The sequence below is a fragment of the Euphorbia lathyris genome, chromosome 8 (assembly GCF_963576675.1).
Source record: "Euphorbia lathyris chromosome 8, ddEupLath1.1, whole genome shotgun sequence".
NCBI classification, from domain to species: domain Eukaryota; kingdom Viridiplantae; phylum Streptophyta; class Magnoliopsida; order Malpighiales; family Euphorbiaceae; genus Euphorbia; species Euphorbia lathyris.
This window is the reverse complement of record NC_088917.1, coordinates 65,218,928-65,232,997: the sequence shown is the minus strand read 5'-3', so window position 1 is coordinate 65,232,997 and position 14,070 is coordinate 65,218,928. Positions and strand designations below refer to the sequence as shown.

Sequence of the window (14,070 nt, the reverse complement as noted above, 5' to 3'; positions counted from 1 at the left end):
TGAAAAATTCAAAGAATTCAAAGCCGAAGTAGAAAATCAAATTGGGAAAAATATTAAATCACTAAGGTCAGACCGAGGTGGTGAATATATGAGTACTGAATTTGATGATTTCCTCAAGGAAAATGGAATTATCTCTGAACTCACTCCTCCTTACACACCACAATTAAATGGAGTATCTGAAAGGAGGAATCGGACTTTGTTGGACATGGTTCGATCGATGATGAGTTATACTGATTTGCCTATCTCATTCTGGGGATATGCAATTGAGACAGCACTTTACATTCTCAATCGTGTTCCTTCTAAATCTGTTTCTACCACACCATATGAAATATGGGCTGGAAGGGCACCAATTTTGAATCATGTTAAAATTTGGGGTTGCCCTGCTTATACAAAAAAGCAGAAAATAGAAAAATTAGAGGAACGATCTACTAAAGGTCGATTTGTTGGATACCCTAAATCAAAAGGATCTATGGGTTATTATTTCTATCTCCCTGGTGAATAAATTGTTACTATCAGTAGGGATGCCATTTTTCTTGAGAAACAGTTTCTGCAAGAAGGTGGTAAAGGTAGAAAGATTTTATTGGATGAGGAGTCATCTAATAAAGAAATCCAACATGCTGAATCAAAGCAATTTGATCAGCCAGATGAGCCTACCAAAACAACAGATATCATCACTCCAACTCTTAGGAGGTCTGAAAGGGTTTCACATCCTCCTGATAGGTATGGTTTAATTACTGACCACGAACAAGAGTTATTTATTTTTGGTAGTACTGACCATCCTGATGATCCAGTTACTTATGAAGAAGCAGTATGTGATACTGACTCTTCTAAGTGGTTAGAAGCAATGCAAAGTGAGATTGATTCCATGTATGAGAATGAAGTTTGGGAACTTGTTACCCCACCTGAAGGAATAGTTCCTATAGGTTGTAAGTGGGTATTCAAACGCAAATTGAATTCTGAAGGAATTGTGGATACTTATAAAGCAAGGCTTGTGGCAAAAGGTTATCGCCAACGGGAGGGAATTGATTTTGAAGAAACATTCTCACCCGTAGCTATGTTTAAAAGTATTCGAATAATCTTATCCATTGCAACACACTTTGATTTTGAGATTTGGCAAATGGATGTTAAAACTGCATTTCTCAATGGATTTCTTGAAGAAGAAATCTACATGGAACAACCGAAGGGTTTTATATCCAAGGAAAGTTCTCAAGTGTGTAAGCTTAAGAGATCCATTTATGGACTTAAGCAAGCTTCAAGGAGTTGGAATAAAAGATTTGATGAAGCCATATAGGGTTATGAGTTTGTCAAAAATCTTGATGAGCCATGTGTTTACAAGAAGGTTAGTGGGAGAGCTATCACTTTCCTTGTCTTGTATGTTGATGATATTCTGTTAATTGGGAATGACATTGGTATGTTAACTAATGTTAAGGTCTGGTTATCCTCTACCTTCTCTATGAAAGATTTGGGAGAAGCCGCCTATATTCTTGGAATTAAGCTTTATAGAAATAGAGCTAAAAGAATATTAGGGCTATCTCACAAACTCTATTTGGAGAAAATTCTAAAGAGATTTAGAATGGAAGACTCCAAAAGAGGATTGATACCTATTAGACATGGTTTGCAACTCTCTACGGAGCAATCACCTAAGACTCCAGCAGAGAGAGCAGAAATGGCCAAGATTCCTTATGCTTCTGCTATAGGAAGTCTAATGTATGCTATGTTGTGTACAAGGCCAGACATTGCATTTGCTGTTAGTCTAACAAGTAGATATCAATCAAATCCAGGTATGGCTCACTGGATTGCTGTTAAGGCTATCTTTAAGTACTTGAGAAGAACTAAAGATATGATCTTAACATATGGAGGAGGTGATCTGTTAATTGAAGGCTTTACAGATTCTAGCTTTCAATCAGATAAGGAGAAACTTATATCCACTTCAGGATATGTGTTTACATGTAATGGAGCTGCAGTTGTTTGGAAGAGTTCTAAACAAGATCCTGTAGCTGATTCCACTACTGAGGGTGAATATATTGCTGCCTCAAGTGCCGCTAAAGAAGCAGTGTGGTTGAAGAACTTTATCACCGAACTTGGTGTGGTTCCTTCCATTGTTAGTCCAATCCCTTTGTATTGTGATAACAATGGAGCGATTGCACAATCCAAGGAACCAAGGTCTCACAAGAACTTCAAACACGTGCTTAGGCGGTTTCACTTAATCAGAGAGATTGTTGGACGAGGAGATATCTCGGTGCAGAAAATAGCATCAGCTGATAATCCAGCTGATCCATTTACTAAGCCAATGACTCAGTCACAGTTAGACCGTCATCTTGAGAAGATAGGTCGTAAATATTGTACTGAATGGCTCTAGTGCTAGTGAGAGATTGTAAGTGTTGTATGCCCTAGGCCATTCCTTTTGTATATTTTACAGTGTGAATTTTGTATCCAAATGGCAGTTAATAAAATATGTATTCATGTGTAATTATTTGTATTGTTTAATTACTTAGTGAATATACATATTAGTCCAAAGATTATTTACAAAGAGATGATATTATTAAGAGTTAATAATATTGAGATATATTTCTTTGGTAAAATAATAATCTTAAATGTTCATAATCGGTGGATAATGAATTGGACACTCATCTATCCTTAGATTATCACCTCTGTTTATTTTCTTGATTAGTATGAGATATTAATCAGAAACAGAAAATCTCATTCCGTTTGATATGTTGATATCAGAATAAATATGTGGACATTCGAAGAGGCGAATGGTCGAACTGTGACGTTAGATAATAATCGCACAAAGGTTTACTCCTAGTCAACATAATTATTATCTAGGTCATAATAGTGCATATAGTCCTTTGACTTGAAGAAACTTAGTTGTTCTTGCGCAGGTAATTATAGTTTGTTCCTGCTTTGTACTGGGATCTTAATTCTGGTAATCCAGCAGTGAATCGCTATAGTTAGTTGTGTAGTGTAACAAGAGTTTGCTAATAGAGGATTCATTACTCTAAGTAAATAGAGATAAATCTTAAGATAGTTATTGATTAGTTTTTTGATGGAATGAGTTCCTGGCCAGGACAATAAGACTCGTCTTATGAGATAAGTATCAAGGAATGGTTCCTTGATGTGAGTCTTATTTTATCAAAGACTTAATCAATATTTCTTTGTATCTTGACGATTAGAGCTTGACACTTTGTGGCTCTAGTCAAGATCGGAATTTTTAATGAAAGGACTTTAGTGCATGGAAATTATGATCGATGGTTCATAATTAGTTTAATTATGCGTTTACTTCAAGTAACTTCATTCTTTAATTAGGACGTCATGGCGCAGTGTGTTAGCTGGAGATCATGACCTTTAGAGGACTATAAGTATATATAAGCTAAGCTTATATAGGATACACTTGTAGTACAAGGAATTGGATTCCTAACATAATTAATAAGTGTTATTATTATGTCTTTAATGCCAGTTAAAGATGAACCTAGAAAGTCACACACATACAAGTTATTTGCATCAAGCTTTAGTTAAATTGATTAATTAAAAGTGTTTTAATTAATTAATTAACACAATTGAATATGTCAATGGGATTGACAAAACATTCTAACACTGTTTGATATTCAATTGAGGAAATTATAAATTATTATTCTTGCTCAATTTAGATTGATGACTATTTCCAAATACAATAATCAAGTGTTGACTGTTAGTATTTAGAGGTGTTGTAAGTTAGCTCCTCTAAAATATTATTAAAGGATATAATAGTAATTAATTAAATAGTGAATTAATTATTATTATATATATTATAAATTAATAATAATAATATATTTAATTATTATATTAATTTATATTAATTAATTATTATTATTATATTAATTTTATATATATATATATATATATTACATGCACTACACGTAGTGTCCTAGTACATGATGTGTTTCAATCCTGGAAAGGATTGAAACAAGGCATATATATATATATATCTGAAAGATATATATATAAGAAGATTAAGGTAATACAATATATAGAGATACGATTTTACGGTTCAGAAAATCGGATACGGAATCAGTTTTCGATTTTGAGCAAGATTAATCAATTTCTTCGAGGCTTGATCTAATCGACTTAGTGGACTGACTAGAGGCTTCACCACTAGAGAAGCTTTAATACCCGATTGGAATCTACAAGAGGTATTTTTCCAATCTTGTAGTATAAATATCAATTTGATTATTGAAGAACTTAATGATCTTGGTTAAGGATTTGATGTCAGACATCAGATGTTTGACTGTTTATCAGAGTGATTGGATCACACTGATTGTTTGTTTAGGGAAAATTTTTGAAATTCGTCTCCTAAATACCAACATGTTTCCGCTTCAAATCCTTCAAATTTTACCCCTAACATCTAATATGGTGCAATTTTACCCCATAATATTGGTAGCCAAGAGCAATTTTACACTTAACGTTGATAATTTGGGTCAATTTCAGACAATATTATAAAACACAGATATTTTTGTTCTTTATTCTGCACAAATTGCAAATCAATTTGTTCTAAAAAAGGATTTCATGTTTTTTATAATTTAATAATAGAATTGGAGATTAATATTTATAAATTCAATGAATTCTTTGGATTTTTCTAATTCGTACAAAAAGACAGTATTTATTTTTTATTTTTTTTCACATTCCAACATATGTTTGTGATTTGTTACTGATAAAATGACGCACGTGTGAGGTGTAGATGACAAGATTCATGACAGAGAAGAAAATTTGATGAATTATTTCTCAAATTGACCCAATTTATCAACGTTAGGAGTAAAATTGCTCTTGACTTTCAATATTATGAGTAAAATTGTACAATTTTAGACGTTAGGAATAAAATTGCTCCTCACCTAAAACGTTAAGAGTATTTTTTGCCCTTTTTAACCAAAAAGTAACTTGTGTATCACTTTTACTTAGTGATAACTCTAGTAGCATTTTTTACTTAAAGTTGGAATATCATTGCTGCTGTTGAACTCCATATCCATCCTAAGTAGTCTCTAATCTATAATATATATATATATATATATAAAAGGCATTAATTGTCAAGTCAAATAGTGGCATCAGCAAGCCAAGCATCTTAATATCTCCAATATTAAAATCTTAACTACATTAATAATAATATTACTTTGTTTAAATTATAAATAATAACAATAATAATAATAATAAAGTAATGTAGAATATTATTGACCACAAATGTAAAGGGTATTAATAATGCGCATGCCTTTCTGCTGAGGCCACTCATTCCCCTCCTTTTCCAATCCCACAAGGATTAGGAATAAAAGACTCTCTAATCAATTCCATAATTATAAATAAAAACAATGTAAAGCAACACATGTGACCAACATTTATAATAATAAAACACTAACTCAGATTCCATATTCTTCCATTTCATCCCTATCTATCTATAACCTAGCTCCAATCAGGATAATTTAATCAAATAAAATTTATTAAGTGCGTCTCACAATAATAATGTTTCGTTAATGTAACGCGTATTGAGTAATTATGGGTATGAATACATTAGAAATGCTCTTATGATTTTCTTCGATTGAGTTTCTACTTTCTTAAGCCTATAATAAGCCCCTGGTTTTTTTTTATTTTGGTTACGTTAAACTTTCCGGTACCAAAAAAGTAATTCAAAATTCAAAATTTACGCTTTTAACAGTTTGAATGTAATTTTTTTATGTATAATGTGATTATAGAAAAATTATAAAACCTTATTTCGAACTCTAAAAAATACAATTTCAAACACCGGTAAGATGTGTAATACTCTTTTGATTGTTCTGGAGCTTAATTTAAACACAAATAAAAAATAATAATTAGAAGTCTAATGCATTAAAATAAAAATCAACCAAAATTGAAATAATCAAGGTCTCAAAATGCTTTTTACCTATACTTTGTAACTATCCACATCTTCTATATGATAGTTTGTTTTCAGATAAATTGCATCAGTAGTAAGTAAAGTTTAGAGTTAAAAAAAAAGGTCGTTCAATTTCATTTTGTTTTAATAAAGTCATTAGTGCTTTTTATTTCAATGAAGTTAATCACTAATATAGTGACATGACAATCATATTAGAAAAAACTCAACTACTTATAATATTAGTCATGTGACAATCACATATATATTCTATAAATATATAGTTTCAGTTGAATTAACTAAATGATAAATATAATTTTTATTTAACTAAATGATAAATATAATCATGTCATACATAAAAATCAATCGTTAACATATATCAAGTCACTATTCGTTTGATTTTTGCTGCCCGAAATGGAAAAATGACTATTAAAATTAAAATAAATGTTCAGTAACTTTATTAAAACAAAATAAAATTCAATGCTCTTTTTGAAATTAACTCAAAGTGCAATTAACTCGTTTATTTTTCTGGCAGGTAAAATTAAAATTTGGTTCTATATTTGGCACAAAGAATCATTTTATTAGCCCATAATTTCACAAAATTCAAATTTCACCCTTGATTGATGGTTTAGAAATAAAAAATTTAAAATTACACAATTTGAGACACACAGTTTCTTAACAAAGCTTGATATACTGCTAAAAGAATAATTAATGTCAATGATCAAATTTTTAGAAACAGTTATAGTACATGAGTTAAATGTGCCAAATTTGGGATTATAGGCCTCCAAGTGACAAAATTGTGCCAATAACCCAAATTTTCTCTTCTGCTGTTTTCTGGCACCTTAATTTGCTTCAAGCCACGCACTTAGCCAGTTCATTTTGCACCATTTCGAGACCAGAATCGCATGAACTTAAAATCGAAGAGAGAATTCGTCCTTGCAGATCTTTGAATTCTAATGCGAGCTTAACATCCCAAGCCGCGCTTTCTCTGCAATAATGACATAATATCTATCTGTTATTTGCTACTTGAAAGGATATATTCTGAGCTAAATACTAGCTTGAGTAGTGTTATTGATACCTGTTTAAAAGATCCAAGTCACCCAGATTTTCCATCATGTTGAGGAACGTAGACTTCAGGTCTTCCAGAACTTCCATTTCAATTTCGAAGCTCGATTGCGTCTAAAAAAGCCCAATTCAATCGAGTTCAGATCGACTGTGTAATATGTAAGCAAAGACAATACATAAAAATGGAGTGCAGAAAGAGAATTACAAAGGTCTTAGGTCGTTCTGTAGCATTACGGGCTCTCCGGAAAAGTTCTAGTAATGGACTTGGCAAGCCATAATGGAACATACTATGGTTTTTCGAAAGCCAGGTTCCTCGAACCATGTGAGTTGTCTGGCTAGATACAGGGCAATCCTCAATAGATTCAGCCTCGCCAGCATCAATATCTGAATCAACACAAGGGTTTCATAAGCATGTAGGAAAAGCTATTGAATGTCTTCAGCTTCATTTAAGGACAATAGAGGAGGAGATTACCCAATGGAATTACATCATATGGATTGTCTCCTTCTGGTAAGAAACCGTAGAATGTAATTAGATGTGAGCTAGAGAAATTCCCATAGCTAAGACAACATTGTTCCCCGATTCGGCAAGGCCTTGAAAGTGGGAATTTCAATGTATTTGTTAGAGAATCCACTTTGCCATAGTGAACAATATGCGGATGGAGCTGGAGAACAAACCAATTAGAACATGAAAGGAAAAAAAAAGTAAATCACCAGAAAAGCTGCAAATATCAATTGAAGCGAGAATCGAATGAGTAAAACAAACAGCAATAACCACCTTCCATCGAATGAGTAAAAATGATAGAATGTCTCTCTAACTAGCCAATGTCGGATACTTCACAGTATGTAACTATCAATTTTGAGTAGTAAAAAAGCAGCAAATATTGAATAGCACACAATTGGTGAAGTTCTTTTTATCAGATATATAATATTTAGTGGCAATATATTAACCTAAGATTTAATCTCAGCATCTAAAGAGCAGCAATTTTTATTAGTCTAGTCCCAGATGCATGAGATCATTTTCAGGCAAGCTAATGGCTGACACTTAGTCCAACCGCAAGCCAGAAGTTTACTCAACAAGCAAAATAAAAGATGACTAGCTGAGAAACAAGTCTGAAAGACTAAGGATAAGGATGAAAGGGAATATACCGAATGGTTAAGAAAGCTTGCAATTGGAATCAAGCAAGTCCTTAGTTTTCCATCGAGAAACATTACTTTCATGCTATTGGAGTACCAGAGTTCACAAGCCCACAAGAACTGCTCCCACATATAGAGCTCTGGCGGAAAAATATCAGGATAATTCTCACACAATGAAGAAACCAACTCGTCATACTGAGTTCGCAAGTGCTGTGGAAGTCAAAGAACAAACACACCACATTCAGAAAGTAGCTTTTTGTCCGGAAGCTTTAAATGATGTATATGTACAAGTCTGAAGAAGTTGCAGATGATGAAACCACGAAAATTTAACTGAAACATATCAACAGTTTGAAATTTGAGACTCATATAATATACTGAATCTATACCTTGTTTATATAATATAAAAGTTCAATGATTTGGGGGAAAGATTTTTCAATGCTCAAAATATATTTTTAGAAAAAAGTTTCTTCTTAACTTATATCCCTGGACAACAGAGCTTGCTGCATTTAAAATAGCAAAAGCTTAAACCAAAGAAACCATAATCTAAAGATGCATAACTAATCTGAGAAAGTCAAAATGCTTTTCCCTGAATTCCTTGTCCATCACAAGAAGCCAACACATAACAGCCACACCGACTAGAAAATGAAACAGAATAATTCGAGACCTCTTTTGCTTGCATTATCTCCTCCAACAGCAATGTTCCATCCAATGCCATGATTGCATCAACTCCAAAGCTCAACCCTGTGGATATTCACAAAAAGGGGGAAAGAAGATAAACAACAACCCAAACTCAATGAAAACTGTTAAGAAATGCAAGAGACAGGCCACAAGGCAGCGGCTGAATCACAAAAAGAGAGGTCAAAGGAATACATTTTGGGAGTTTTATATCCTTCCAAATATTTTCATGAAGTGATTGCTTGCTAGCTCAAAATATCTATCACAGCATAATGAGGACCCCCTTCCCCGTTCATGAAGAGAAAACTGACAAGTCATAATCAGATAATAATTACTGGAACATGTATTGATACTTGAAAATTAGCTAATACCTTCACTCTAAAAACCCTCCATAAATAACAGGTGGTTTGCCTCATTAATCACCACACTTTAGGCATAATATTAATTATTACACCAGTTAATATGTTCCAACTTTGTCAAGGACCTCCCACACAACTTGGTCAGCTACTCCTTAAGGAACTATATACTAAAACTCAACAAATGATCTAATATTCATCCACAAAAAACCTTTTAGATTCCTACATGCAATTAAATACACAAAGTATCAATGAATCAATGTATCAAAACAGAAGTGCAAACCTGTATTAAATTCTTTTGGTAGATTATCAAAGTAAATCTTGAATTTTGAATTGCAATTATGCCTCTCTTTCATGCTCCATAGCAACAACATAGTCTCAGAGGAAATCCCATCTATATTCTCCAACAAATGATACTGCACACAAACTAAGGAATAAATCTTACATTGCGACACTGTTTTCATGAAAAAAATGAGGGAAGCAAGCAGAACTATATTATTCCTTACAAACAGAATCCAAAATGACTGATCCAGCACATATGTAGAACTAAATAAAACACATCATTGCATGCAAAACATACCATGAAACATGAACACTCCTCTGCTATACATTAGATATCCTTCTCTTCCATGTAGTTTTACTGCGTACAAGAATCAACAACATGGATTTAAGTTGATAGAGATTATGCTAAGGACCAGCTCTTAGACCAACATTCTCATGGACCTAAGAAATGGAAAACATATTCCAGGAAGAAAGTTGGAGAGGGACACATGGAGGCTGATCCTAAGGTTAGTTAGTTATTCCTTGTGGGTAGTGAGGGAATCAAGGCTTGTATCATACAGATGGGCATATTTTGTGTAGGTCACGATTGATAAATTGTTTGTTATCTCGGCTCTAGAGCTTGAGCAGTAAGGTTGCTCTTACTGTATTATCTTTCCTTTTCTGTTTGGCTTATTTTCGACTTGAATATATCAACGAAAACCCCCTAATTCTCCTGAATTTGCTTCTCTCAACTGTTGATTGTTGGTTTCTGAGACTGTTTTCTATCACAAGTGCGTAAGGCATATAAGGGGCAAACGGCTCCTCAAAATTAGGCACATGAGAGATATGGGGCTCACATTAATTGAAATGTGCATTAAATTTTGATATGTTACCTTCAATTTGTAGATAGTAATCACATAAAGAAAATCCAATTATTTTTAATAAACTTGAAATTATACAAAGAATTGATAATGGGATTAGTCAGCAGAAGTTGTGCAGATTATATTCATAGCACTATGAACTCACAGGACAAAATTATCCTTCATTAAATGTCAATAATAAAACCGGTTCAACAAAAATACCATTTTCACATAATAAGAAAACATTACAGACAAACCACTATTAACCCAGATTAACCAAACCCTATTTCGAGTACCAAAACTGGTCCTGAAGAACTAAAGTAACCCTCACCATAGCAAAGTAAGCTATCATCTTTTTATTTGATAAGGTCCTTAATATCTTCTTTTCTTTCCTCCCTCAGTTATCCCGTTTCCCATCTATATAAAAATACCATAGACACAAATTGAGTTGACCAAGAAGAAGAGAGATGACTTCAACTTGGATTGGATCATTGGATCATATTATGATATTTACCTTTAAACTTTACTAATAGATACTCCCTCCGTTTTTTATTATATGACCTTTTAGACTTTTTAATTTGTTCATTTTTATATGTCGTTTTGTATTACCAATGCACTTTTCATAACGGTTTCTCTCGTTTGTCCCTATTTATGGTATGAGAAAGGTATAACTATTAATGCAAATAATCTTAATTAAGCCATAAAAATTAAGAAGAGAGGGAATTTTTGCATAGAAAGTAGAGATTTAGGAGAGGAGTATTAAGGGTAAATTAGTCATTTTAATAGTCTCATTAATATTGCATTGGTTTTGATGAAAAACCTTAAGCGACATATAAAAAACAACAGAGAGTATCTTATAAAGGCCAAAAAAATAAAAATATATAATAAAAAAAGCACATTTACGATTAGTGCAGTAAAACCAACAACTAAAAGAGTAAACTTAACAAAAATCATTCAGCCCCTAAGACAAACCCAAAAGAGAATAGATCTGATGTTTAACCAGCTGATTTAGAGGAGGAAAGATGAAGCTAATCAACCACGGAAAAAAAAAAATGAAGAAATGGTTTGACTCTATTGCTTTAAGACCCCTACTAGTCCGGAGACTGTCCACTTGGGTTTATCTGCCTGCCTGGGGAAAAAGAGCCCCGGAGAACATCTCAGGGATAGTCGAGGAAACTAAACTAACTAGAATGATTGGTCTTCATGCCTATCCAAAGTAAAAAGGCTCACCTAACAACTTGATACAAGGCAGTTATTGAATACACAAGACAGCCATGGAATTTGTTCAAATGCGTGAGTTCATTTTTACTTCATCATCATTTCTTTCCAAATACTTCACATGATAAATCGAAAATGTATGTAAAATCTTATATTTAATGAAAGTTACCATGTCTGATTGATGCACAAGCTCCTCAGAAATAATAATAGATATGGGGATCTCCAAGGCAATATCCCCAACTTTTAGATCATTCGTCGCAATGGTTCCTCTACCAGCTCCTTCAATATCTACAAATAGAAATAAAGCACATGACACAATATTTAAAGTGATTATGTACTTTCCTGGGACAAAGAAAACCTCTTCTTTTACCCTTCTAGGCAGCATATCAAACTTCGCAACAACATGATTTTATATAGCAAAAAGATAGGAGAAAAGAAGTAATCTACTTAACCTATATACTAGCACACATAGAGTGATTACCCTAACACTTACAGACAATCTCCAATCTGGATTTTACGCCATTGCTTTCACCCCATACTGCTAAACCTTTTTCTTTTTCACATGTGTAGCTTCTATCTATTCGAGTCTTGACTCTGCACTTCTCCATCAATTTGTCAATCCTACTCAAAATTGCATCTCGTAATGTTTGCAAGATGCTCAGTTTTGTTTGTGTTTTGGTATACAGGGAGCTGTTAACAATAGCTAGAATTGAATTGAGAGCTTCCACCTCATTCCTAGGGCTAAAGCATTCCATCGATGAACATCTATCAACATCATCAAAGTAAAGTTCTACCTGTAACTCAGTAAGTTCCAATTCACTCAATCATTATAAAGTACAAATGAAAAATACTACATTCAAAAGAACAAGGAAGACATGAAAATGACCAAATTTTAAGTAATTAAACTTAAACTATGACTTCCATACCATATATTAGTGCAATAACCAGTGCATCAAAAAAAAAAAAAAAAAAAACACTAGATCCTATTACTTGCATCAATCATATTTCCAAATTGGAGAACATATAAGTTGGATAGAGATATTGGATTTTACCTCGTCTAAGTGTATAATTCTTCCTATTTGAAGCATTTTTTCCAAGGTGGTAGCAATTGAATCAGGATATGAGGAGCTTTGAAGCTTTATTTGTTCCTTGACGTCAAAACCTTTATGATTAAGTAAATCCTGGCAAATCATATGAAAATTGATGAGAACAAAGACAGCAAATTAACAGCACGTAGAATTAAATTTTTCATTGATAGAATAAGAAATTACTATGCTGAATCAAAATAGATTGCAATGTCAACAGACATAATAAAGTAAGACAACCAAATTGAAAAACTGCACTTCCACGCTCTCTAACTTAGACACACACACACACACACACAGAGATTAATATGTAGATCAAGATTAAGACTATATGCATTTACAATAGTGAATCTATCTTCTTTTCTATTTTCTGTCGACCTTTTTTTTATGAGTACATTGGTGTATCCTAAGTTCATCCTATATGCAAATGATAGAAAATTTGAAGCAGTATTTTCTCATTTCATTCCTATACATATCTTCTTACTGATACGAGAGAAAACTATAAAGAGCTATAGTTAAAGCAACTGAACCAACAAAAATTCAAGCCCCATTAAATTTTGATTAAGAAATGAAGGAACAAGAACAATTTTACAATTCATTTCACTTCTCACCTTCTTCTGATTAAAAAAGGGGTCAGTTTCAGATAGTTTCAGGAGTATTGTACAGCCATCATCTGTCTCTATGAACTTATCTGATAAACACAGCTGCACCAACAACTTAAGTTCAGTTTCCTTTTCCAAAACATAATATCAAATATCAATAAGGTAAAAGAACATCCCCAAAAATACAAGTGTGAAACCCTAAACCTGCAGCTTTTAAACATTAAAAAAAAAAAAAAAAAAAACTCTCAACCTCATCATGTATGGTTCTGTACAATGTTCTGCAAATTAGTCCAATACATGGAAATTGAAAACAAAACGAGAAAAAAAAAAGTGAATGAGAGATACAGTAGAGTAAACTGAGTTAACCTTAGAATCTTCCATTGAAGAATTAAAACTCTGAAATTGAAGCAGCCCGCGAGCAGACGTCAGAGTCAGACTGTAAAGAGAGAGATGAAGCTTGCAGAGCCAAAAAAAGGACTGGAAGCTTAAGACAGTGTTTGTGTTAGGGCTTTTAGTGGGCCGGTTTAGCCATAGGAAGTGAGAAACGAGCCAAGACATGGGTCCATTTATTAGTAAACATAAAACAGGCCCATCATCCAAGATTTTGTATATTTAAATTTAAATATATAATTAACATATTAAATTAAAATTAATTGATAAATATTATAAAAAACCATATCATATTAATATTATATATTAATGGGTATACATAAAAAAAAATAGATAACTTTAATAGTAATTGATTATGATTAAGGGCTTTTAATAAGGTGAGAGGAACATCATTTTCGATCCATTTTAGAAAAATTTCAAAAAAAAGTGAATGTGTCACTTTAAATCTATTTTTTATAGTTTGTTGGTCAGATGGTGAAACGCTACCTTCAACGGAGATTCCTAAAAATTATGCTTCTTAGAACTTGAAAAGTTTTCTGCCTATTTAGGTAGGGT

At 32.8% G+C, this 14,070-nt stretch overlaps 1 protein-coding gene across 1 annotated transcript; it reads right to left on the bottom strand.

The window, feature by feature from the left end:
- Positions 1-6,452: 6,452 nt before the first annotated feature.
- LOC136204099 (uncharacterized) lies at positions 6,453-13,554 on the bottom strand. The gene is made up of 12 exons (XM_065995296.1): positions 13,492-13,554; positions 13,135-13,227; positions 12,491-12,619; positions 11,932-12,232; positions 11,608-11,726; positions 9,383-9,515; positions 8,733-8,809; positions 8,081-8,278; positions 7,407-7,596; positions 7,140-7,318; positions 6,948-7,048; positions 6,453-6,857 (listed from the first exon to the last, which is right to left on the bottom strand). The coding sequence occupies exons 1-12, from the start codon at positions 13,504-13,506 to the stop codon at positions 6,722-6,724; spliced, it is 1,671 nt and encodes a 556-aa protein (XP_065851368.1). The 5' UTR covers positions 13,507-13,554; the 3' UTR covers positions 6,453-6,721.
- Positions 13,555-14,070: the final 516 nt, after the last annotated feature.